This window comes from Silene latifolia, chromosome 6 (assembly GCF_048544455.1).
Source record: "Silene latifolia isolate original U9 population chromosome 6, ASM4854445v1, whole genome shotgun sequence".
NCBI lineage: Eukaryota > Viridiplantae > Streptophyta > Magnoliopsida > Caryophyllales > Caryophyllaceae > Silene > Silene latifolia.
The window spans coordinates 81,204,171-81,229,586 of record NC_133531.1 but is presented as its reverse complement, the minus strand read 5'-3'; the positions used below and the strand labels follow the sequence as shown (position 1 = coordinate 81,229,586).

At 38.2% G+C, this 25,416-nt stretch overlaps 1 protein-coding gene across 1 annotated transcript; it reads left to right on the top strand.

Moving 5' to 3' along the window:
* Nucleotides 1–657: 657 nt before the first annotated feature.
* LOC141586938 (histone-lysine N-methyltransferase ASHH3-like) lies at nt 658–8,179 on the top strand. Its single transcript, XM_074408348.1, has 14 exons — nt 658–970; nt 1,205–1,312; nt 2,082–2,211; nt 2,521–2,632; nt 3,323–3,422; nt 4,886–4,964; nt 5,054–5,225; nt 5,310–5,390; nt 5,527–5,647; nt 6,105–6,132; nt 6,245–6,323; nt 6,901–6,949; nt 7,060–7,150; nt 7,784–8,179. The coding sequence occupies exons 2-13, from the start codon at nt 1,292–1,294 to the stop codon at nt 7,135–7,137; spliced, it is 1,050 nt and encodes a 349-aa protein (XP_074264449.1). The 5' UTR covers nt 658–970; nt 1,205–1,291; the 3' UTR covers nt 7,138–7,150; nt 7,784–8,179.
* The last annotated feature ends 17,237 nt before the right edge of the window (nt 8,180–25,416 follow it).

Sequence of the window (25,416 nt, the reverse complement as noted above, 5' to 3'; positions counted from 1 at the left end):
ATATTCAAATGGTTTTTGGTAATTGAACAAAATGACACTTGTTATTGCTTTGGTTTATGCACTTTTGTAGAACATCTACTACTCTTATTTGCATTCTATTTGCCCCTTGATTGAAGGTATTCGATTTTAATTATGGGTGATGGTGAGAATTTGTAGAGTTGATTCACAACTATACTTTTAGTTGTTGTTAGGATTAGGTTGGTGGAGTATGATATAATTGAAGAGGTGACGGTGTTTAGTTTGGTGGGGCTGGAGTGCAGTGCTGATTATTGATGTGGGTCCGCGTATTAGAGGTGTTGAGTGCGGTGAGTAGGAGCGGTGGGTCATAAAGGCATGCTTAGTTGATGGTGGTTGGCCTGGTTGAGGTTATGTATGTGGACTGGGTTGAGGATGATAAAATGAGTTTGGTGGAAGGATGGGATCATGGGATAACTATGTAGTTAAGATTTTGTTTATTAAAGTTATAATATTGAACTTAGTGCTAAATAACGGGTAAAAGGATATTGTTAACGTCGTTATAAGGAGATTATAAAAAGTCAGATTTTTGGGCAAGTTGGGCACAAAATATAAATCTTAAGGGTATTATGATCACAAACATAAAAAGTTGGATACCACGTGAAAAGTGGTAAACTTTAAGGGTACCATGTGAATTTTCCGTTTTAGAAATCTAAAATCCCTCACTACACACCTTGTTGTTAATTTCGAAACCCAGGAACGATAACGCTCCATCTCGCATCCCTTTCATTCCCGTACTTCTACTAGATACTCCATTTCTCCATCTACCATTCTAACTGCTCTGCAACTTAATTGTCATTTCTGAAGAGATATCTATTGGAGTAAGAAACAGTTCAACTTTTTATCCAAGATTTTATCCTTTTCAAGTTAGTTAATGTCTGCGTAGAAAAAGGAAGAAAGAAGAGAAGAAGATGTACATGGGATTTTAATGGCGTGAATACATTTTTTTAAGCAGGTGGGTCTATCTTTTTCATGTTTTATTCACCAAGATTTAAACTTTGCATGATTTACTTTTCTGGGTTTCATTGGATTTAATCTTTTTCATTTTCTTTGATTTGTTTCTTTTGAGATTTGTGATTTTCTTATGTATAAATGCGCAGAAGATTGAATTTTGTTTGATGATGTTTTTGTTTTTATTTTGCGGAATTTGGTAATATGTGAGTGAATGTATGCTTTTACCAAATTACAGGATTTTTAAGGTTTGAAGTTTATGAGGTTTGCTGAGAAGTGCCTTCACTGTGTGTTAGTCAGGATCGTCTTCTAACAAAGGATTGATATGCTGTCTCAATTGTCCAAGGTTATAATCCATATATCATTTCTTTTAATTTCTATTTGTTATTCATCAACCATAGGATTTCACTTTGCCATATTTGCCTAACTCATACTACACTTTAATTCGCGGGGAAAGTGATGGTGGCGAAGGAAGAAAATCCGTGGTGATGGTGGTCTCGGGGGGAGGATGGGGGTGGGGGTGGGTGGTTGGGTACTATTACCCCCGAAACCATTTTGGGTAGGGGAGGTGGGACACTTTAACGAGGTATCATTGCCACCACCTCCCCATTTCCTCTATTTTGGTATGTATACCTAGTAACCGTTCCAAGCAATTGCCCTTAGAGTAGTTAGAACGCAGGACTATCTATATGCTTAATGGCATTTATACATGACGGTTGTTATGGTGTTAACTGTTAACTAGGGAAAACAATCGATACATCATTTAAGTTATGTTTTGCTTTGAAGGTTGTGAAATATGTTTTCGTCAATCTCTTCTTGACTGATGTATAGAAACAAATGGTAGCATATAAGCTATCTTTCCCTGATGAAAGTTGTTTGTCGGTATAAAGAACAACAAAGATTTTAGTTTTCCAAAAAATATTCGTGGTTGGCTTGCAAAATATTGGATAGCGCAATGTTATAGCTTCTTCATTTATTTTTTTGAGTTTGTTGTAAATTGTAATGCAGTATACAGTCTTTGTCTCCTCGTTTATGTAAGAACAACTTGCCTTTTCCATTTCCTTCAGTAGTCAGTCCTATGGCTTACATTTGTCAATTCTTTTCTTTCGAATCAGCCTGGTGAAGAGAATGAGATTGGGAATGTTTTTAATAAATTGGTGAAGCAATTGGCCAGTCCAGTGGAGTTTGAGCTTCCAGATTGGTTTAATAAATGGCAGCCTGCTCCGTATACATTTATAAAGCGCAGTATCCGTTGAAATTTGTTAGTCAGTTTACATATGCTGGTATGCATGTTCATTGTTGTTTGCACATTATTGAGAAATTTCAGAAAAGAGATGTGACACATTTTCTCTGGTTCTGAAAATATACATAATTATTAACTGCTGCTGATCTTTTGCAAGGTCTTTACATGATTTTATTTGTAACCACCGAGATATGAACATGGTATATAGTTTTGATGCTTTTTCCTGTCTTTTGATTTGTCCTACCTCTTCATTTACATGGACAATTGCTGCCTTTTTTTTTTCTTCTTTCTATTCTTCTTAACCAACCAAGATATATATCTTACTAAGAAGCTGAAGAAGCGCCATGAGGATGATGGCATATTTTGCTCGTGCAGTCAGTCCCCAGGATCCGATAATTTGTGTGGCAGAGATTGCCACTGTGGGTAAGTATTTACTTTGAAAAGTAACTTGTTTATTTGTATTTGGTGGACCTTATAGATACAAACAATCTCTTTCAAATCCTCTTTGTTTTTGTCGGCTAAACGAGGGCCTTTATTTTGGCATTGCACGAGCAATTAGAAACCTGTTGAACAATTCTTAGCCATCTCCATTCTCCAATATTCAGTATTGCTCTTCAAAATTTTGTAAATGTTATGCTAAGCAATCTCCAATTTTAGTATATGCTCATCAAAATTTTGTAAAGGTTGTGCTACTGATAGCATCTATCCACCGGATGATATTAATGAAGTGATTTACTAAATTCTCCAGAAATTAAATAATTGTCCCTATGAAATTTGCATGAGATCTGTTGAACAAGGACTGATCTTTTATTGAATGCATATTTTGCCTTTGTATCCATATAATTTCTGAATCTTGCCGTGTTTCTAATTAAGAGAACCATTCTTTCCTACTCCCCTTTCCCCCAAACCGAAAAGCCTTACGGAGACAAAAAGGTCGTGTGTTAATGGTGTAACTCTCACGAGTAAGCCGCATGATTATTGTGCTAACGTCTGTTACATTTTACCATTCGATCGGGTTATTTTTGTGTACTTTGTGATTTACTGAAAGTTAATAGGACAGCTGATATGAGCATGCATCATTAAGAGTTTTTTTTTTCTCTATTATTTTACTAGAATGCTGTTCTCGAGCTGCTCAGCGGGGTGTAAATGTGGCAGTGCTTGCATTAATAAACCATTTCAGAATCGCCCTGTGAAAAAGATGAAACTAGTGAAGGTATGTCATTACCTAGCATTTTGCAATGAAAGCAGTGCGTACCTATATGACTCAATTTGTGTAAAATACCGCTTTTCCACTGAACATGTTATTTATAATTTTTCCAATCCCCCTACCCCACACTTTGCAGGACCCCATGAAGCATTGGGGTAATGTTGTTGTTATGTTATTTCTAATTTTATGTCCCTGAGAGATATCATGGCTCTACAACCCTTTTACTCTTTTAGGGTATATTATGGTCTGGAAGAGCCAACTTTGGGTTAGTAAACTATTGTTTCAAATGTTCAATCATGCTTGGATGTCTGTGCTTGATGATGACGAGTGGCTTACTGATTATCTATCTGTTTTTTTTTTCAGTCATGTGACAAGCTCTCATTCAATTTAGTTTAGGTTTATGACCAAATTAGCACATTAGAAAAGAGTTCATTATTTTTGTTTTGTAGCTTATGCTTAAACACTGAATCGTTCTTAGGGATTTTGACAACTAATAGAATGTTGAGAACAAGTAAAGGATATTTTAGTCAGTTTGTTATTTTTCCTTGGTAATATTTGACGAGGTATGGTTTCCGACACTATACACATGTCTGCTTGATTGTAGAGTTAACACCTAACATCAAGGATTTATAATTAAGTCAATCATAATCCTGTGTCCTTATTCTAAATACATAACTATATCCTTTTATTTTGAATTAAAAAGTTCCCTCACCGACTGCCGGAGCCGTTCCTGGATCGGACACTTTGTGTCCGAGACCACACGAGGGTTACCGGATTAGCTCAGGTTCCCTACAAATCACGACTCATTAAGAGCGAATTCTATTCTGTCACTTACTGAAAATGCATATAACACACATTCTATGAGGATCGAATCACGAATTGGTAAGGTGGATTCATAGTGAATACGGTAACCATGTTACCCACATCATATCGGATAGCTATAGGTTTACAACTCTTCCTTGTGCTACCTGCACTCTACTTGTTACTCTAAAGTTGGTTAGTTAATTTTATTGAATGATCTCCAACGTTATTGTGAGATAACTAACTTGTATACTACTCTTACTACTATGGATTTTCATATTCCTTTATGTGTTTCAACTTTCAACCATCTCAGTTTGAAACGTCTTCTTAAGGTCAATTTGATTATTTCGTTTATATGTGAGATTATATGTTAATTGATTTCAGTTAAAAACGGAGGCTTTTGAGTTGCAGATGGACGAGGCTATTAATTTTTTTTATTCCTTATTTTCTCTCCATCTTTTATGTATTTATGAAAAACAAATTTGGGTTATCTTTTGATTCAGCCTGTGCTTTTAAAACTATGTGCGCATAGTGGCATCCGGTTCTGCAGGCTTGGCAATGTTGCTTAATGAATGTAATTATATAACTGCATCATCTTCCTTTTACAGAGTTCGATTATTTCTCTCATAATATAAATTGCCAACTTGAAGTTATGTGTTGCTTGTTAGACTGAGAAATGTGGCTCTGGCATTGTGGCTGATGAAGATATAAAGCAAGGAGAATTTGTCATAGAATATGTAGGAGAAGGTGCTTACTTGTGTTTTAAATAGCGCCACTATTCAATTTGTACTTTAATTTTCCTTGTTGATGTTAAATGCTGTTTGTCATGGATGTAGTTATTGATGATAAAGAATGTGAGGAAAGGTTATGGAAGATGAAGCATCGTGGAGAAACAAATTTCTATCTCTGTGAGGTTAATAGAGATATGGTCATTGATGCCACTTACAAGGGGAATAAATCACGATACATCAACCACTGTTGCTGCCCCAACACAGAGATGCAAAAATGGTTGCTTTCTGTAATCCTTGAAGCTGTTAGTTACAGTGATGAATGATGATCATCTAAAAAAATTTAATTTACTATTTATTGTAGGAGTATTGATGGTGAAACGAGAATCGGCATATTTGCTACACGTGATATACAGAAGGGCGAGCACCTGACTTACGATTATCAGTGAGTACCAAATAACCTTATCTCGGTGATATGATGTTAACATATAAGTGCTTGAACCTGCAGCATTACTTTAGAAATTTTGAGTATTTAAAGGATGTTATCTCGTTATCGTCAACCAAGCTAACAAAGTTGGCAGGTTTGTTCAGTTTGGTGCAGATCAAGATTGCCATTGTGGTGCTGTTAGCTGTAGACGGAAACTAGGTGTCAAACCTAACAAGACGTCATCTGATGCTGCCTTGAAACTAGTTGCACGACAGGTAGCAGCAATTTCTCCACAATTAATGCAAAGTTGGGTGATGATTGATAGTGGAATCCACATAGTTAAGAAAAGTATTTTTGTCTGTTACCGTTAAAATTTAACCAAAAGCCAAATGTAATGAATTGGTTTGGATCCCTCAAAAATAACAATCTGTTGAATCCAAATGAATGGAGGGATTAGTAATTTTTTCAGATATCCATCTGGGTTTCACATATGATTTCTTCACATTCTTATCTAATACAGTAGTAGCATTCAATAATTCACTGGAAAATGCTTCTTTCTTCAGAATCTATTTCCTTTGTCAAAAGAAATGTCATTTCACTGCTGTTAGGCTAAACAATAATTTGTTAGGAGTACATTTCGAGTAACATCTTATACTCTTTCCTCTGTTTTGCCTTTGCTATAAGACTGTATGATAGATATGTGGACTAATATTACCTTTATCTTGCTGTTAGGTTTGTCAAAATGGAGGTGTGCGTGTAGGTAAGGATATGTGATATGCTAAACCTACCACTGCTCAATTGCTTGGTTTGGGTGCCTCTGTAATGGTCTTCAAAAATCTTACTTTGTATAAATATATTTATTTGTTACTCAGGAATGACCAATAATTCAAGGAGTAACTCTAACAATTGCATTGGTGAAGTTGTCATGATTTTGCGCCATGAGAATACAAGGTACAGGTGTCTCTATCTTATGTGGGAGAATATATTGTTATAGGATATTTTGCATTATTTTGACTCCAAAATTTGTTTGTATACTTTTTTTTTTTTTTTACTGTTAAAATTATTTTGTTATTTTTGGTTTATGTGATTTAGTAAGTTTACTGGGTAATAGTCTTGGTTGATGATTTTCAGTAGACTCTTGAGTTATCAGCTCATCAGATATTTTAATTGGCGTAGTAGGCTTTAGATAATTAGATATCACACTTACCGAATATGTGTCATTTCAGTTGTCCATTGTGATTTGAATAATAACAATTGGCTTACGTTTTTGGGTTCGTGAGGATAAATTGGTTTGTCCTGGTTTCATGGCACGCCATATTAATATTCTGGAACCCTGCATGTCTAGAGATGAAAAATATTTGTAGCGCTGAGCGGCTATGATCGATCTTTTTGATTAAAACTGTATTACCTAAAAATAAGAATAAGAGGTGGGGATTTTTTTCTCGTTTTATGGACTGCAAGTACCGATCCTGTCTTTTGTTGTTCGTTTCTTTTAACTTCTCTTCTTCTCTTCTCTGAGCTGTCACAGGTTATTTGGCATCATAAAGCGGTTTGATAACTTGTCAAAGAAACATTTGGTAAGGATTGCATTTCTACCTGCCTTTAGTTGCCACAGTCTATAGAGTCTATAGTCTATACGGATAACTGATCTTGTTTATAGCATTGCTGACAAACTCCAATTGTGCAGATCATGTTTGAAGATGGAGCTGTTGAATTCATTGACATGTCCAAAGAGGAGTGGGATGTGTGTAACTTGTTCTTGTAGTTCAAGCGAAAGGGTGAGTTCTAGTTTGTTTCTATTTTATGAATCAGAGGGAGTAGTTTTCTTAGGTATTTGATGATTGGAATGTGGTTTGTGTGTGTGCTGCTTAAAGTTTGTTCAGTACTAGTTTTAGCGGGCGTGTATTTATTTCCTGAAGTTATGGTAGTTGCATAGCATGTACACTTTCTAGAGGCTCTCAAACTCGAGCAATATTCTTGAGAACGCAGGATTGAAGCGAGGAGATTAGTCATGTCATCTGAACCAAACTTTGCTGATTGAAAAAAGCCTTTCCTACCTTTAATAATAAAAAATGTGCTTAACATTTATTTTTGCAGGCAGAGTCTTGTTTTAATGATTTTTCGTGTCTTGAGCTTTAGTTACGGTTGCCCTTATTCCAACTCCTGTTACAATGTACTGTTGAAGGTCTCAGATTCTTTAGATACTCAGTAGTCAATTTGTCATAGAAGTTCAGTAATGGGCCAATCCGATTTCAACGTTTCAATTTCATATTGTTTTGTAGTTGTCAATTTGTCATAGAAGTTCAGTAACGGGCCAATTCGATTTCATAATGTTTTGTAGTTGTCAATTTGTCATATATATGCCTGTATTCTTAAAATTACTACTTTGCATGTGTAATTTTACTTGCCAGGTGGAATCATAACTAAGAAGGTGTCCACTGGTTAGTCCTCACCTCGGCTCCCCCAAAGTTGGCACTTTGTTCTGTTAACATCATCGACCACAACCCAGGCTTTGAGAAGGATGTATCACAATCAATAACATCCATTTTTTCAGCACTACTCCTGTATAATGGATATCATCATTCTTTTATTTTGTTTTAGCAGTATAAATGTTATATCCGAGCCCCCTTACTCGCTATAGGTTTAAGCCTTTGAGATAGATAGTGGGGTAAGGTAATGTTGTATCACTTGTATGAGTATAGATGTAACATGTGTACCATAGTTGTAGAAGTTTTATATAGATGTAACTCCCAAAGTTGAGCAAATAATGGCGGGACTACCTAAATCCTACACAAACTTTTACTAAATCCTACACAAATTTTCCGTCTTTTACGACTTTACCCCTTTCATTTCAAACACACAACCCTACAATAATTTGGAATAGAGAGATACGGCTAGAGAGGACACCACCATACCCAACGACAACACAGGGCCATCGACCACCGGCAACGACGCGGGCCCACAGGCCATCGGCGACAGCGCTAGTCCACATGACACCAGCAACGACGTTGACTTGGGGTCACAGTCTCATAGACCACATGCGACGACTCTAGGCCGCAGATCACTACCACCGGCAACGACGCGGGCCTACAGGCCATCGGCGACAACGCTAGTCCACATGACACCAGCAACGACGTTGACTTGGGGTCACAGTCTCATAGACCACATGCGACGACTCTAGGCCGCAGATCACTACCGATTCGACACGCGGGAACGGAGAAGGAGAATTGGGTCAAAGCGGGCTGGGAATGGGGTGGATTCGACAACACGACGTTGACGGCGACGGTTAGGCTTACAAACCACCGACAACGACTCGAGACTGTAAACCACCGATCCGATGCGGTAATGCGTGAGAATTAGGGATGAGAATTGGTTAGATGCGCGAGAAATAGGGCGGATGCCAGGTCGGTGCGGTCACGACTCGATGACGCTGAGGATGAGCAAGCGGGAATGGGGCTGGGGAGCGGTGGCCGGGGTAGTGAGGGGGAGGGTGTCGGGGGAAGAGGCCGTTAGTTTAGATCTTTTCTTAATTATTATTTTTTTTTAACAAGAAGGGTAGAATGGGAAAAAGTTAATAAAGTGGGTAGGATATAGTAAAAGTTCGTGTAGGATTTAGTAATTGCGATAATGACTTCGTCAATGGTGTGCACTTTCTACCGATATCCTTGGAAGACCTTTGCAATACGGAAGAGTCTTGTCTTACGCTTTGTTTAGTTAATGACTCCTAATTTCTTTTGCGGCAAAGATTTTGTGAAGAATGTGGCTATTGGGAACTATCGAGTTATCTTCTCAAGTATAACATTATAACAATGTTATACCACGAAAGTGGCAATTAACCCCTTTAAGTTTGATCAATTTGACCAGATTAAGCCTCATAAGTAATAAGTTACAAGTGTACATCAGAGGTATAAAGTCAATTTACGCATTCAAAAACTCGGAAAAAAAACCCACATAATTTTTAAACTACCCACCATCAAATTTGGAACAAAATATTGTATTACTTCTCTCTAGTTTTAGAGAGAGAATATTCTCTCATTTGAGAGTTACCAAAAAAAAATTGCCTTTTAAAATCTTATCAGTCCTTTTCATTCCTTCACGTTTAAAATCCCACCGTTTTTAATTCATTTCCATCCCCTAGCATGCGCTTTTGGGCTTTGCAAAATCTTTGCTTTAACGTTTACAGCTTACAAAATCTAATCATTACCTACTTTTTCTTCTATTGGTTTAACGTCTAAAAACCTTAAAATTCCCTGCTCTATCAACTCACTGTCTTTTTTATTTCCTCTTTGCCGTCACTTTCTCTGTCTTCCTCTTTCACTCTTTCTCTTTCAAAATATAGAAAATAATCCATTTTTTTATGTAGAAGATGAGATCCCTACCTTAGAGGAGATCTTTCACAATATAAATTTCCGAACTGAAGTTTCTGAAAATCCAAATCTTATTAATGAATGGCGTTTTTCCCATAGTGGGAGTGTTGTTTCTCCGTATCCTGATAATCTTGATGATTCTATAGCCTACTGGAGTCATTGCTTGTTGGGTTTCTTTGTTGATTACAGATTGCTTCGTGCTTACAGTGTTAATAGAGTGGTTGAAGATAATTGGGCTACTCGGGGACCCATGCATGTTAAAAGAACGGGTGATATTTATGTACTTCATTTTGAAGATCTTCATGATGTATTGGAACGAATTAGTAATTGATGGTGCTTTAATGGTTCTTCGCAAATGGAGGCCTGGTATGGTCCCAAGATGTGTTACTTTTCCTACGGCTAGAATATGGGTACAAGTGTGTGGACTTCTATTTGAATATCTTAATATGAATATGGCTGGTATCATTGCGCGGTTATTTGGCAATGATACTATTATTGAAGAATTTCATGTTATCCCTGATCAGGACTATCTTCGTTTGAGATTTACTATGAGGTTGGAGGATCCTCTCAACCCGGGTTTCTTCCTCGCTTGCAATAACAATAAGTTACTTTGGATACAATTTAAATATGAGGAAGTCTTTAAGTATTGCACTAGATGCGGTTGTATTGGGCATAAAGTGGGTATTTGTGATGAAAGGATTGCTGATATTGTGTCTACTTTAAATACATATTGGAACGAGCTATTGATAAAGAGTTTGTTGTTTTCAAACTAGATATCAATACACAATGTTCAATCTTAACCTTTTTGCTTTACCTTCGACTTCTAAGTATGTTACTTCAAAGGTTAGGTTAGGAGCTCGACGTGGTGAGTATGTACCTGTGGATTATTTGGAAGAATATGTGATTGATTTTGATTTAGGGCTTATTGATGGAGGTAGAATGTATCCGGGGATGGAGTTCGTTATTACATCACTTTCTTTTGCTAGTCCTGTCATATATGAAGACATGCAAACATTCTATGATAATATGCAGAATGGAATATGGAGAGTGTGCATGTTGATGTCACAGGTATGGAGTAGAATATGGAGACAATTGATCATGCAAACATACATCAAGACCATGACATTGCCATGCATGTTAATCAGATGGTGGATGGTATGGTCATGCAGATGGTGATCTTGTTATAGATAGGATACAGATTGGTGGTGTGGTGCAAATTCAGGAGAATATGCAGCATGATGATAATCCCAGAGAGGGGCTACATGGATTAAAAACTATGAGACAAGCACCTCAACAAATGATAATTGGTGGTACGGAAACTACTAATGGAGTTTTGGTTCATAATGGATTGCATAATGATGTTCATAATCGTCATGATACTCAAAATGATCAGGAGGTCTTTATTAATATTTAAGAAAATGGTCAACTTGGTATGGATGTTGGTGATCATGCTGTTTTACTTGCCACTCCACCTGATAAAAACTTAATTAATGTCCATGTTGAGGAAGTCACTGATTTTGTCCCTCTTCTTAATCATCAACATGAAAATGGTCACAATATGGATCCTGGCCTGGAGGTTACGATGGGTCATGATACAATGGTACAAGAAAGTGCTCCTATGCCTAATGGAATCAGAGAGGATCATGCCACAAATTGCATGCAGGTTATGTACAGATGAATGGTGACATGCAGATAAATATTCTTGATCCTAATGGTCAGGTTAATGATATAGATGCGGTTAATTTCACTAATGGTCATTCTCCTTTGGCTGCTCCTAAGTTGCAGAACAATGATGGAAACAATCTGGAAAATGATGTCCCTATTTTGATGCCAAATAAAAATCATCCTCACCAACAAGATATGAATGTCTCTCCTACTTTCAATCAGGAAAATGGGAATGGGTATGGGACTCAAAGTGCACATACTTATGGATTTTATGGGGATCCTTATGTTACATATCATACTACATATCAAGAATAAGGTGAGTTTGAATACCCCTTTAATGAGAACGCTTTTATTCTGAATTCTATTAAGGTGCGTGTTCAGGTTGAACCTCATCGTGCTTTTAAAAAAAATGATGTTAGGGGTTATGATCAATATTTGGATGCTCCTGCTTTTATGCCCGTTATGTATCATGATCCTATGGTTCCTATTAATCCTTCATTTCAGCATGATGAAACTGCAAACAATACTCAGGATGATAATTCAAATGATGATAGAAATGTACCAACTCCAGAATGGCCTTTATTTTCTTCAAGTTCAAGCTCTATGGCAGCCATCTTATCTTCCAGTAGTTCATCTGATGAGGACTTTTTCCATGATGGTTTGGAAGACCTGAATCATTTGTTAAATTCCAGCGATGATTCTAGTTTTACTGAAGCTAATTAACAGTCTATGCTCGATTTACCTCTTAGGGTGGATAATAACATTGTGCTAAGTGCTCATAATGCTTTTGTAGCAGGAACTTCAAATCCACGCCAGGGGAAGGGTAAGAATTTTGCACTGCTAGCTGATATTTTAAAGGATAATCCGGTTTGCTGCAAAGGTAGTCCCAAACAGAAGTCTTTATCTGATCCAGGGGCTGCGACAAAGTGTAGATACCCGTATCCGTCGATATTGGAATTTATAGAGAACCCGACAAACACCCGATGATGATAGGACACATGTATTTATTAGTTGTCATTGTCATTATTTGGGTTCGTTTTACGATGTAGAATGGGCGTCGTCGATGAAGTATTTTATTAATTTAAATGATATTTAAATTAATGTTTTTTTAGTGAGTTCATTTTATTAATTTAAATGATATTTAAATTAAAGTCTTTTTTAAGGTGATTTCAATTTATTTTGTTTTATTTTGAATTTATTTTCTTAAGTTTATTTTATTGAAAATAAAATAAATATTTGATTTGAAAAATCATTTTATGAGTATATTTGATTTGAAAAATCATTTATTTTAATGTGTTAATTGATTTGAAAAATCGATTTAAAAATCGAAAAGAACTCGTTTCAACCACACGTTTTTGAGCTCGATTTTAGCTCGGTTTTTGAGCCCGTTTTCTTTACAAGTTGGCATGAATCTCGAGTACACTAACCAACCTAGACCACTACCCATCCAACCCCAGTTCGAACCCCATAACCATGGCCCAAATCCCGTCCCAAATCACCCCCAACAGCCCGCGCAAAACACTAAGCAGCCCCCCTGTTTTGCAGCTCAATCCCGAGCCCAAAACCCGCTCCAAATACCACCAAAACCCGTGCCCATTAACCCTAACTCATACCCTAATATCCTACCCATATTACCTTACCTTAACCACCAAGAAAACCCCCCATACGAACCCTAGAAAACCCCCCAAAAGCTGCTGGACAGCAGCTATGCTCAGCCGAGCCCGTCTGCCTCTCCCCCCTTTTTACCCTACTTTAACTCCTTATAAATACCCACCCTTCACCATACATTCATTCCTCTAAGTTCTCCATACATCCTACCTTCACTCACAAGCTTTAAACCTCAGAAACAAACCCTAATTGCCTCTCAAAAACCCTCCACAAAACCGACATCCAAACTGAAACAGTTTGTGTGTCCTCTTCGAAAAACAATTCGTTCCTCCTTCAAACCTCCATCAAAACTCGAGTTTCTTGTTCCTAATTAACCATACAACATCCATCTACACATTGGATAAAGATTTACGAGCCAAATTGCCCTTGAGAGTACACGAAATCCCTCGAAAAACAGAGTGTTATACACTCTGTTTTCGCGGTTTGTTCCTGTCTGTCCAGTTCTGTTTGTGCTCGTTTTTCGTGCCCAATAACTCAAAATGAGCGGGGGTTGCTTTAAGATCTCTGTTCTCCTCTCTTTCTAGTTTTCAAAACATCTTTTAAATTGAATTTTCATCGTGAAACGAGAGAGAAATCGCTGTTTGAAAGTTGCTGTCCAGATTCGAAAAAAACGTGTTGTTTGCTTTGTTTCTTCGTCGACGACGGCCTCTCGAGATAAAATCTACCATCGATTACGACCCAAGACGGTGTCAACGATACATGTAGGTTGAGGGTGCATCAAATCCTCTTCTTTTCCCTTTTATTTCGTTTTTTTATGTTTGTTTTTTATTGTTTCGTTTTATTTTGTTTATCGATTGTTCTAATTAACTACGAAACTAGTTTAGTCCGAGTATGAGTTAAAGTACCACCATGAACACCCGCGTTGACTTGATATGGGAAAGAAACCGCTACATCAGTCGGTCGTACACCCCCGTCTCATTTACATATCCTCGTGTTCAAGGTAGGACATAAATAAAACGAACTTCTAACTTCGCTCCTCGTTTTTGACCCTTTGTTTGTTTCGGCCAATTCGACCCATCTTAGGACCCGTCACATGTTAGTATGACCTCTGATTGTTAACATATAACTCATTTAGATGACATTAGATCGATTTGCTAACCTAATTAGACACATTAGGGTACATCGACATAGCTTTAAAAACCGATTAACAATTAGAACTTAATTGAATTCATCTTCCCTTTCACTAATTTTCTCGCTAGCATGGAAGTGCGTGCTTAACACCTTTCCATTTCCACTCGTTGACGATTTAGAATTGTACCTAACCTAGTTCGTATTTATTTAATTCAATTTGTAATTAATTAACCTTTAATTTGTTTTATTTATTTCTAATTTTTTAAAAGTCGTTCTAATTATCTTTTATGGTTCAAAATCTGTAAATTTATTTTAATGAATTTTTTCGTAATTTATTTTACTGATTTCGTAATTAAAACATAATTAACTTTGCTTTTCTACAAAAACCGTGCCTTGCACGGGTCTGTCTGACTTCTGATCCGTGCACTGCACGGGTCTGCCAGTTTTAGTTTCTTTTCTTCTTTTGTTTCTTTAATTGTTTACTAATCCTATTTTAATAAATATGGATTGGTGAATAATTTTAATAAGTTGGGTTCAATTTAATTAATAAGTTGTACCTAATTTATTTCAAGCCTTTATACTTATTTATTTTAATTTAATTAGTTTAATTCTAATCTAATTTGTTTATTAACTAATAATTCGGCTAACATCTTTAATTAGTGTAACTTAGCTTTAGCTTTTTTGTTTACATTTGTTTCGTTTATTAAGACTTAATAATTTAAGTTGTATTTTGTTAGTTTGTATTGTAATCTGAGTCAAAGTAATTACGATAGTTGTTGTAATTAGATTGAGTTGTAATTTATTTCTCGTTGTGTCGGCATGAAATGCCTGGGTTGTAATAGGATAGATCCCAATGGCTCCCCCATTCCTCCTAAGCCGTGTTTGCGCATCTTTTATTTCAAATCAACCAACATGCTAAAACAATTTTGACAAAGTTAGTATTCATGCATTAAACGACATAGAAATTGTTGTCACATGTTAGGGTTTTAAAACGATGTTTGCATATCATATATCGTAGTAGCTATGACCTTGTTTGAAATCCATACTTGACTTAGTAGAGGCCGTTATTGACGGGCGGGGTTGGGTGTCCTTATGGGCTTCCCAACACGTACCCTCACCCCTTACTCAAGATCTATGGTTTGTGGATCCGTCTAAATACCATTGGATTACGAGAGTCATTCAAATCGAGTGATATAGGGTACAAGTCTTTATCTTTAATCACTCGTAGTCGATTGGCTTTATGCTTTTCGATGAAAGGTGTAAAGTTGACTTGAACGGTTCCAAGTTCCCAAAAAACTTGGTGGCGACTCTAATATGTCTTAATTCGATTTGAAAGAACCTCGAGTCGATTATGCCTAGTGTGGATCCCGCGGACGCAGTTCCCGAGGGCCTTGTCCACAGTTTGGCGACTCCGGTGGGGAAAAGAGGACTAGTTACACTTTGTTTCTAGGGTCTTTTCCTCCGAGGTGAAACTTGAAAAGAAAGTGTTGGAAAGTAAAACATTACTCATAGTGCTACGATTCATGCATAAACCCTTAAGGACTTTCCCGGGCCGTCCCAGCGTTTCTTCGTGATGCGTGGGGGGCGACGTTCCACTATGCTAGGAAGCTGCACATTGCTCGCTTCCACTTCACCTCGCGTGGTTCTTGATGGTGGGGACGATCTTCTAGGTACTCTACCTTAAGACACCTTGCTCTATAAGACCGCAAAAGGATGGAGGGCATAGACCTTCTTGTAGAAGACTTGCCGAGACATAGAGATGTCTAGGAGCATACATCCTTGTAACATGAGAATGACAATGTGCAAATTGTTTTCCCGAGTCTTTTCGAAATTTCCCATGTCCTTTTCAAAACCGAACTTTTGAACAACTTACTTTCAAAATAGCATGGTTTTAAAAAACGCGGAATGCTGCCCAAATAGGACTAGAATTTTCGGCCCAAAACAAGCTTTTATAGCCGGCATGCTGCCCATTTCAAATCTCATTTTTCAAATCGATCATTCGTTTTTTCAAAATCAATCCAAAATGCCTCTCGAACCTCAACCAAGCATGAAATGCGTCAAGTCGTGTCCAGGTCATGGCCGTGTTAGGCCGGGTGTGTTTCGTTCTAAGAGTCTAGAACACGACCGTGTTGGGTCACCCAAGCTCACCTCTTGGGCCTTGAGTCATGTTGGTCGACCATTTGGTCTAGGATATAGTCCACAAAAACGCCCAAGTTAGGCCATTTAGGGCGTTTCACCCGAACCTATGGGCTATGTTAGTCCAATCACGGGTTTAGTCACACCGAGTCCAGTTTAGAATCGTGCTATGACAGTTTGAGTCATGTCGTTTTGCCGAGTCTAAAATGAACCAAGGTCTAAATCCAACCGTGAGTCGAACCTTTGGTTAGTCAGTCTCAAGTCGAGTCTTTGTTTGAGTCAAGTTGGGGTCGTGTCCTTAAGTGTGCAGGGGCTCTTACTTTAAATATTGACTCAGTACGGGGTTTTCTTGTAGAAAGGCCGCCAAAAACCCGACGTCAAGCCATGGAAGATGCTGTTAACAAGCTCACGGAGGCCGTGAACCTCATGATGACCCGAATGGATGCAATCGAATCTAAGCTGGGTGAAGATTCCGCTTCATCTACCCCACCTCTGACTGATCTGGAGAAACGGTTCAAGTTCATTGAGGACCGTTTGAAACTCTCCCAGGGGAAGAACATTCACTATGAGAATGCTAGGGCCTATGCCCTAGTTCAGGATAAGTTGCCCACGAACATGGTACTCACTGACATCCCAAAGTTCAAGGGCACCGAAAATCTAGTCCACCATGTTAAGGCCTATAAAGGGTACTTAGCACTGAAGGGAGTACCTGCTGACATGCTCTCTGAAATTTTGCCCAATCTCTGGGAGAACACCCGAAGGCGTGGTTCTATAATCTTGACCTTAAGAACTTCCCTACTTTCGAAGATATCACGGTGGAGTTCTGTAAGCACTATGCTGACAACGTTGAGATTCAAACCAACATAAGGACTTTGGAAGTAATGACACAGAAGGAAAAAGAGGGCTTTACTGAATTCCTCGCAAGATGGCGCGCTGAAAGCGTGAAACTAGCTAAGAAGCTTGACGAAGTCGAAATGGTAGATAAGTTCGTGAAGAATTTACGACCTGTTTACCGTAATGCTCTGAAATACCAGAATTTTGGTTCTTTCAAAGAATTGATAAGAATCGGGATAAAGGTAGAGGACGATGTCCGAATGGCTGAAGCTGAGAAGCCAAAAGGATACCAAGGGGCCTCGTCATCTAAAGCAAAGGCCCCAACAACGACCCATATTGATGAAGCCATCAATCTCTTAGAAGGGCAATCGAAGAAGTCGCAGCGCCAAACACCTAGGGCATTCACCGATATCGGATGCAATTATACATACGCTCTCCAAAGGCTCACAGCCCAAGGAAAGTTGAAGCCTATTGGTCCAACTCCGGACCCTCCCGCTGATCAACAAGGTAAATGGTATAAACCAAATGCCTATTGTGCCTTTCATCAAGGGAAAGGCCATGATACTGAAAGGTGTTATCGACTGAAACACGAAATTCAAGACATGATTGAGAACGGAACGCTCCCAATCCCAGCTGTTAAACCCAATAACATCACTAATCCATTTGCCGATCACGCTAACTTTGTTTCTGTCGAAGACAATGTCGATTATTCCCATCTTATCCGCCCATGTCACTTGAAAGGGGTGTTTATCGGGAAAATATTTGTGGATTGCTTTGAATTCTTGTCAAACCCGAAGAATGAAATTCAAGTCGGGAGTCTCGCTCTAGAATGTACTCCTCTCGTTAACGAAGTTAATAAAGGACAATTCGATTCACCAACCTTCATCACTGGCGTAGATCCTCAGAGGACTACCTCAGGATGGAGGCAGACCATCAAAGGGATCAAGGACTAGAACCGAGCATCTAAGCTGACAGCTGAACAAAAGAAAGCTCAAGACCAGATTTGAAAAATTATGAGTCGGGATCTGTTTTCTTTTCTTAGTCGAGTAGAGTCTAGGACTTTCTTTTCTTGAAGTTTGAGTCGTTTTTCTGCGATGACCTAGGGTGTGTCCTAGGAGTCGTTCCTTCGAGTCTGTTAAGCATTTTTCATTCCAATAAAAGTTGCAGTTTTGTTTCCAAATATGTCTTGTTTCCAATCCTCAATCATTCCGAAATATGATAAAACGCACAACACACTCAAAGGCATCCCTGGGGTGGAAATATTTCTCGTTTCAAAATGTAAGGTACACTAGGATCCCGTGTCTGTTTCCTTTACCTATTCCATGTCTGGCGGTAGAAAACCTCCATCAGAACCAGTGCTTATGACAAGCTTTTAGATGATTCTATGACGAACCCGGACTAGCTCCTTGTTTACCATATCGATGACGGAAGGTAAGCCCATTCCCCAACAAAATCATCTCATCTCGAAGAGAGAAGATATCAACCCGTTCTAACAAGGAATTGTTAGTTCCTACCCAAATTAGTTGGCGAAGCCCACTTTTCAAGGTGTATCCATTTATGACTAAGAGAATGAATAGAAGATCATTTTCAAAGAGAGAAAAAGATGAAAAAGAGTGAAAAAATGAAAAAAAAAAGAAAAATGGAAAAAGATGAAAGAAAAAGAAAAAAGAAAAAAGATGTTGAAGTTATTGCGGAATGCTTTTTGGTTGAATGTCGAAGTTACGGAAGCCAAAATTCAAGTCAAGTACCCATAGTTGAGGTTCAATGGACGAAGCCCAAAAGAGTAAGTAGTGACCTCTTTACCCTCTAAGTCCTTCCTGAGACATTCTGACAAGGGGATAGTCAAGGAATTTTGAGAATCATTCCGCTTGTTCTGTTAGTACACCCAAGCCTTTAGGATCCAGACATGGAAATTTGAACCCACATCGATTCCCAACCCATTTTGTACTCGGGTTTCATCAAACCTGAGACACCATTTCCAACCACGTTATAAGCCATAGCCCTTGGCCTTAACACCACAAAACGAACCTTCAGAATGATGGTTTACCTTGCGAACCTATTTTCACCAAGCTCCACATCCCAAAGAACTACAACCTTTCGTACCAACCCTAGACACGGGATTTAACGGTACTTTACAGGCTAGAATGGGATATGACATGATACCTTAGGTGAAACCTTAGAGTGTGTACACACAATCAAAATGCCATGTTTATGCACCATGATCGAACTACGTCGGATTTGATTTCGCTCCACGCGAATACGTAGGCAGTCCTTCAGAATAAGGGATTCAATCCACTCATCAACCAAGTTGTCATCTTGTCGGTTTTTTTACGGGTCCTAACCAAGTCCAAATGAAGCCACCTTTGTTTGAGTCGGTCTTAGCACTCGATGTAGGCTAGGATAAGGATATAGGTTCAGATGAGTAGTGTCAAGTCTCGGAATGAGCTTTATCTAACGGTGTAGGCAAAGATGCTCAGTCAGATAGATGTGGGTTTTTGTTGGGAACAGAAAATATGAAAAACCCGCTGAAAAGAATGAAGGCGTGGAAGAAAAATAGTAAAAGCCCGCTGAAAAGAAAGAAGGCGGTGGCAAGAAATAATGAAAACTCGCTGAAAATAAAGGAGGCGAGGAGAAGAGTGACAGAATGTTCCCAACAAGAGTGATGTGTGATGTCCAACTGTTCTCATAAAATCAGTCTGTGTTTAGTGTCTAGGCGAAGCTAACGTTGTTGCTCCATGAGTTTAATCCACCTTGTCAATGCCAAGTGATCTTGATTCCTATGTGCCCTCGGGAGCACGACCATGCCATACGGTATCTCCGTCTCAAGTCCGATGGCCTGTTGATTCCCATTTGCCATCTTTTGGCGCCAGAATGGCCAATTTACATTTCTACCCCCAACAAGTCAATAATTGAATTAAAACCCGTGCACACTTAGCGGTTTTATTTTCCTTTTTTGTTTTACGGTAGCGGGCTACGCCCACGTTATTTACGGGTCATACAGCGTGTCTGAGTCGTATTTCGTGCTCACCCGTCAAGGTTCGATTTCAAAATGCCAAAAATTTCAAAATTTCAAAATTCCAAAAACTTTTTGCGAATTGTGGATAGATGATCCAAGTAGTGGAATCCTTGTGGGTCGATGATCCAATCCTTCGAAATTCAGAAATTCAAAATTCATTTTTTGAAAGGCCGATGGCCCAATATTCTAAATGATGACAAATTCGAAATTCGGGTCGATGTCCCAATCATTCAACATTTTCAAATTCAATTTTCGGGTCGATGACCCAATCATTCAACATTTTCAAATTCAATTTTCGGGTCGATGACCCAATCATTCAAAATTTTCAAATTCAACTTTCGGGTCGATGACCCAATCTTTCAAATGATCCAACTTCAAGATCGATGATCCAAGTGTGCTTAAGTGATGATTATTGCTCGTATATTTTCTATGTTGCAAATATAGCAGGATATGCTTCAACTGGGGGCTCTAAAGTCTTCGACTTTAGAGCCATCACAAACAGCCGTTGGCTTCAGAGACCATTATCAAGATGAAAAGGATGACATCCACTCAGAATTCAATTCAATACAAGAGTATGAAATGGAAGAATTCCGTAGCTGAAAGCAAATGATGAAAGCGGCGGCAACCTCCTTGGAAAGTCCCGTCCCATTCGGACAAGTGCCAGCAGATGATAAGTTTTGGGCAAGTGTCAACAGATGATGAATTTTGGACAAATGCCAGCAGATGATAAACTTTGGGCATATGTCGGCGATTGCTGTAAACTACGACGCTGGTTTGATTCCGTCAGAAACGGATACGTAGGCGCCTAAGGATAAGGCTCAATCCACCATATATGCAATTTGTGGGTCGACGACCAATGACGATAATTTGACACAACAGAAGCAAGAGTCAATCCCAACGAAGTTTCGGTATGATCTCTTCTTATGGTCAAGCAGCTTATATACGCAAGTCTAATGGACTATAAACGACCCGCAGAATCCTCAGGTTGAAAGGGACCTGGGGTATACTTTGACTTTCGCCTTGTCCAAGCCTCAGTCAAAGTGGGGGCTCTGTAGATACCCGTATCCGTCGATATTGGAATTTATAGAGAACCCGACAAACACCCGATGATGATAGGACACATGTATTTATTAGTTGTCATTGTCATTATTTGGGTTCGTTTTACGATGTAGAATGGGCGTCGTCGATGAAGTATTTTATTAATTTAAATGATATTTAAATTAATGTTTTTTTTAGTGAGTTCATTTTATTAATTTAAATGATATTTAAATTAAAGTCTTTTTTAAGGTGATTTCAATTTATTTTGTTTTATTTTGAATTTATTTTCTTAAGTTTATTTTATTGAAAATAAAATAAATATTTGATTTGAAAAATCATTTTATGAGTATATTTGATTTGAAAAATCATTTATTTTAATGTGTTAATTGATTTGAAAAATCGATTTAAAAATCGAAAAGAACTCGTTTCAACCACACGTTTTTGAGCTCGATTTTAGCTCGGTTTTTGAGCCTGTTTTCTTTACAAGTTGGCACGAATCTCAAGTACACTAACCAACCTAGACCACTACCCATCCAACCCCAGTTCGAACCCCATAACCATGGCCCAAATCCCGTCCCAAATCACCCCCAACAGCCCGCGCAAAACACCAAGCAGCCCCCCTGTTTTGCAGCTCAATCCCGAGCCCAAAACCCGCTCCAAATACCACCAAAACCCGTGCCCATTAACCCTAACCCATACCCTAATATCCTACCCATATTACCTTACCTTAACCACCAAGAAAACCCCCCATACGAACCCTAGAAAACCCCCCAAAAGCTGCTGGACAGCAGCTATGCTCAGCCGAGCCCGTCTGCCTCTCCCCCCTTTTTACCCTACTTTAACTCCTTATAAATACCCACCCTTCACCATACATTCATTCCTCTAAGTTCTCCATACATCCTACCTTCACTCACAAGCTTTAAACCTCAGAAAAAAACCCTAATTGCCTCTCAAAAACCCTCCACAAAACCGACATCCAAACTGAAACAGTTTGTGTGTCCTCTTCGAAAAACAATTCGTTCCTCCTTCAAACCTCCATCAAAACTCGAGTTTCCTGTTCCTAATTAACCATACAACATCCATCTACACATTGGATAAAGATTTACGAGCCAAATTGCCCTTGAGAGTACACGAAATCCCTCGAAAAACAGAGTGTTATACACTCTGTTTTCGCGGTTTGTTCCTGTCTGTCCAGTTCTGTTTGTGCTCGTTTTTCGTGCCCAATAACTCAAAATGAGCAGGGGTTGCTTTAAGATCTCTGTTCTCCTCTCTTTCTAGTTTTCAAAACATCTTTTAAATTGAATTTTCATCGTGAAACGAGAGAGAAATCGCTGTTTGAAAGTTGCTGTCCAGATTCGAAAAAAACGTGTTGTTTGCTTTGTTTCTTCGTCGACGACGGCCTCTCGAGATAAAATCTACCATCGATTACGACCCAAGACGGTGTCAACGATACATGTAGGTTGAGGGTGCATCAAATCCTCCTCTTTTCCCTTTTATTTCGTTTTTTTATGTTTGTTTTTTATTGTTTCGTTTTATTTTGTTTATCGATTGTTCTAATTAACTACGAAACTAGTTTAGTCCGAGTATGAGTTAAAGTACCACCATGAACACCCGCGTTGACTTGAGATGGGAAAGAAACCGCTACATCAGTCGGTCGTACACCCCCGTCTCATTTACATATCCTCGTGTTCAAGGTAGGACATAAATAAAACGAACTTCTAACTTCGCTCCTCGTTTTTGACCCTTTGTTTGTTTCGGCCAATTCGACCCATCTTAGGACCCGTCACATGTTAGTATGACCTCTGATTGTTAACATATAACTCATTTAGATGACATTAGATCGATTTGCTAACCTAATTAGACACATTAGGGTACATCGACATAGCTTTAAAAACCGATTAACAATTCTGTAACTTAATTGAATTCATCTTCCCTTTCACTAATTTTCTCGCTAGCATGGAAGTGCGTGCTTAACACCTTTCCATTTCCACTCGTTGACGATTTAGAATTGTACCTAACCTAGTTCGTATTTATTTAATTCAATTTGTAATTAATTAACCTTTAATTTGTTTTATTTATTTCTAATTTTTTAAAAGTCGTTCTAATTATCTTTTATGGTTCAAAATCTGTAAATTTATTTTAATGAATTTTTTCGTAATTTATTTTACTGATTTCGTAATTAAAACATAATTAACTTTGCTTTTCTACAAAAACCGTGCCTTGCACGGGTCTGTCTGACTTCTGATCCGTGCACTGCACGGGTCTGCCAGTTTTAGTTTCTTTTCTTCTTTTGTTTCTTTAATTGTTTACTAATCCTATTTTAATAAATATGGATTGGTGAATAATTTTAATAAGTTGGGTTCAATTTAATTAATAAGTTGTACCTAATTTATTTCAAGCCTTTATACTTATTTATTTTAATTTAATTAGTTTAATTCTAATCTAATTTGTTTATTAACTAATAATTCGGCTAACATCTTTAATTAGTGTAACTTAGCTTTAGCTTTTTTGTTTACATTTGTTTCGTTTATTAAGACTTAATAATTTAAGTTGTATTTTGTTAGTTTGTATTGTAATCTGAGTCAAAGTAATTACGATAGTTGTTGTAATTAGATTGAGTTGTAATTTATTTCTCGTTGTGTCGGCATGAAATGCCTGGGTTGTAATAGGATAGATCCCAATGGCTCCCCCATTCCTCCTAAGCCGTGTTTGCGCATCTTTTATTTCAAATCAACCAACATGCTAAAACAACTTTGACAAAGTTAGTATTCATGCATTAAACGACATAGAAATTGTTGTCACATGTTAGGGTTTTAAAACGATGTTTGCATATCATATATCGTAGTAGCTATGACCTTGTTTGAAATCCATACTTGACTTAGTAGAGGCCGTTATTGACGGGCGGGGTTGGGTGTCCTTATGGGCTTCCCAACACGTACCCTCACCCCTTACTCAAGATCTATGGTTTGTGGATCCGTCTAAATACCATTGGATTACGAGAGTCATTCAAATCGAGTGATATAGGGTACAAGTCTTTATCTTTAATCACTCGTAGTCGATTGGCTTTATGCTTTTCGATGAAAGGTGTAAAGTTGACTTGAACGGTTCCAAGTTCCCAAAAAACTTGGTGGCGACTCTAATATGTCTTAATTCGATTCGAAAGAACCTCGAGTCGATTATGCCTAGTGTGGATCCCGCGGACGCAGTTCCCGAGGGCCTTGTCCACACAAAGACTTTTAATGAACTTTATAACTATGCTGATGTTGCTACTGTGACTAGTGCAGCAAAGAGGGTTAAGGAGGCTCCAACTGGGTTTGCAGGAGCATCAACATCTCGTGAGTATGTCAGTTTTCATTTAACTATTAGAGATGATGAACTTTTTATCTCTAGTAGCAATTCAAGTGATAATGATAGTGCTGGAGGCTTTGCTGGTGTTGCGAGGATTGACCCAACTCAATCCTTTCCTAACAAATGAAGTGTTTGTCATGAAATTTTAGAGGTCTTAATGATCCGCTCGTCCCTGCAATTGGAAAAGTTAGAGCGATGATAACTAGTAGTAGTATGTATGATATGTTATTTCTTTCAGAAACTAAGTGTAATGTGGACAATGTCTCGTCTTTATTTTGTCGATCTGGTTGTGTAAACTCTGTAGGTGTAATACTACGATTTTCTATACTTTTGGGTACTCTATCGAGTGGGGCTTACTCTGTCGAGTAAGTGAGTATGGTTTTCGAAACAGTGTTCTGCTGATGGGTACTCGATCGAGTAAGTGTGGCACTCGATCGAGTAAGTGACTTACTCGATCGAGTAAGTCGGTCTTACGGGTTATTTTGCTTGATTTTGTTAGCAATGCGAAAAAGATATATAAACACCTTTCGTCAGTTTCTTTATCACTTTTACCTTTTTCTAAACTTCACAAAAACTTAAACAATTTACGTTGCTTCCTCCTTCGCATTGCTATCAAATCCTAAGGGCTAGAGTCGTCGGATCGTTGTGTTCTTTACGCCGTTGAGACCTTCGTATTGTGGGTAAGATTCTTGTATAGTTTTTATGTCGTTTCATTGATATTAGTTGAAACCCTAATTGGGTAACTTGGGGGTTTTGGGAGTATTTTGATACTAGATGATGATTGTATGATTGTGTATTTGATAGGAGGTGATTTCGTAGAGGAACTTTGCTGATTCGCTATTGTGACGGTATTGGTGATTGCTCTTCCAGGTAGGGTTTCCCTACTCGGTTATTGGTTACA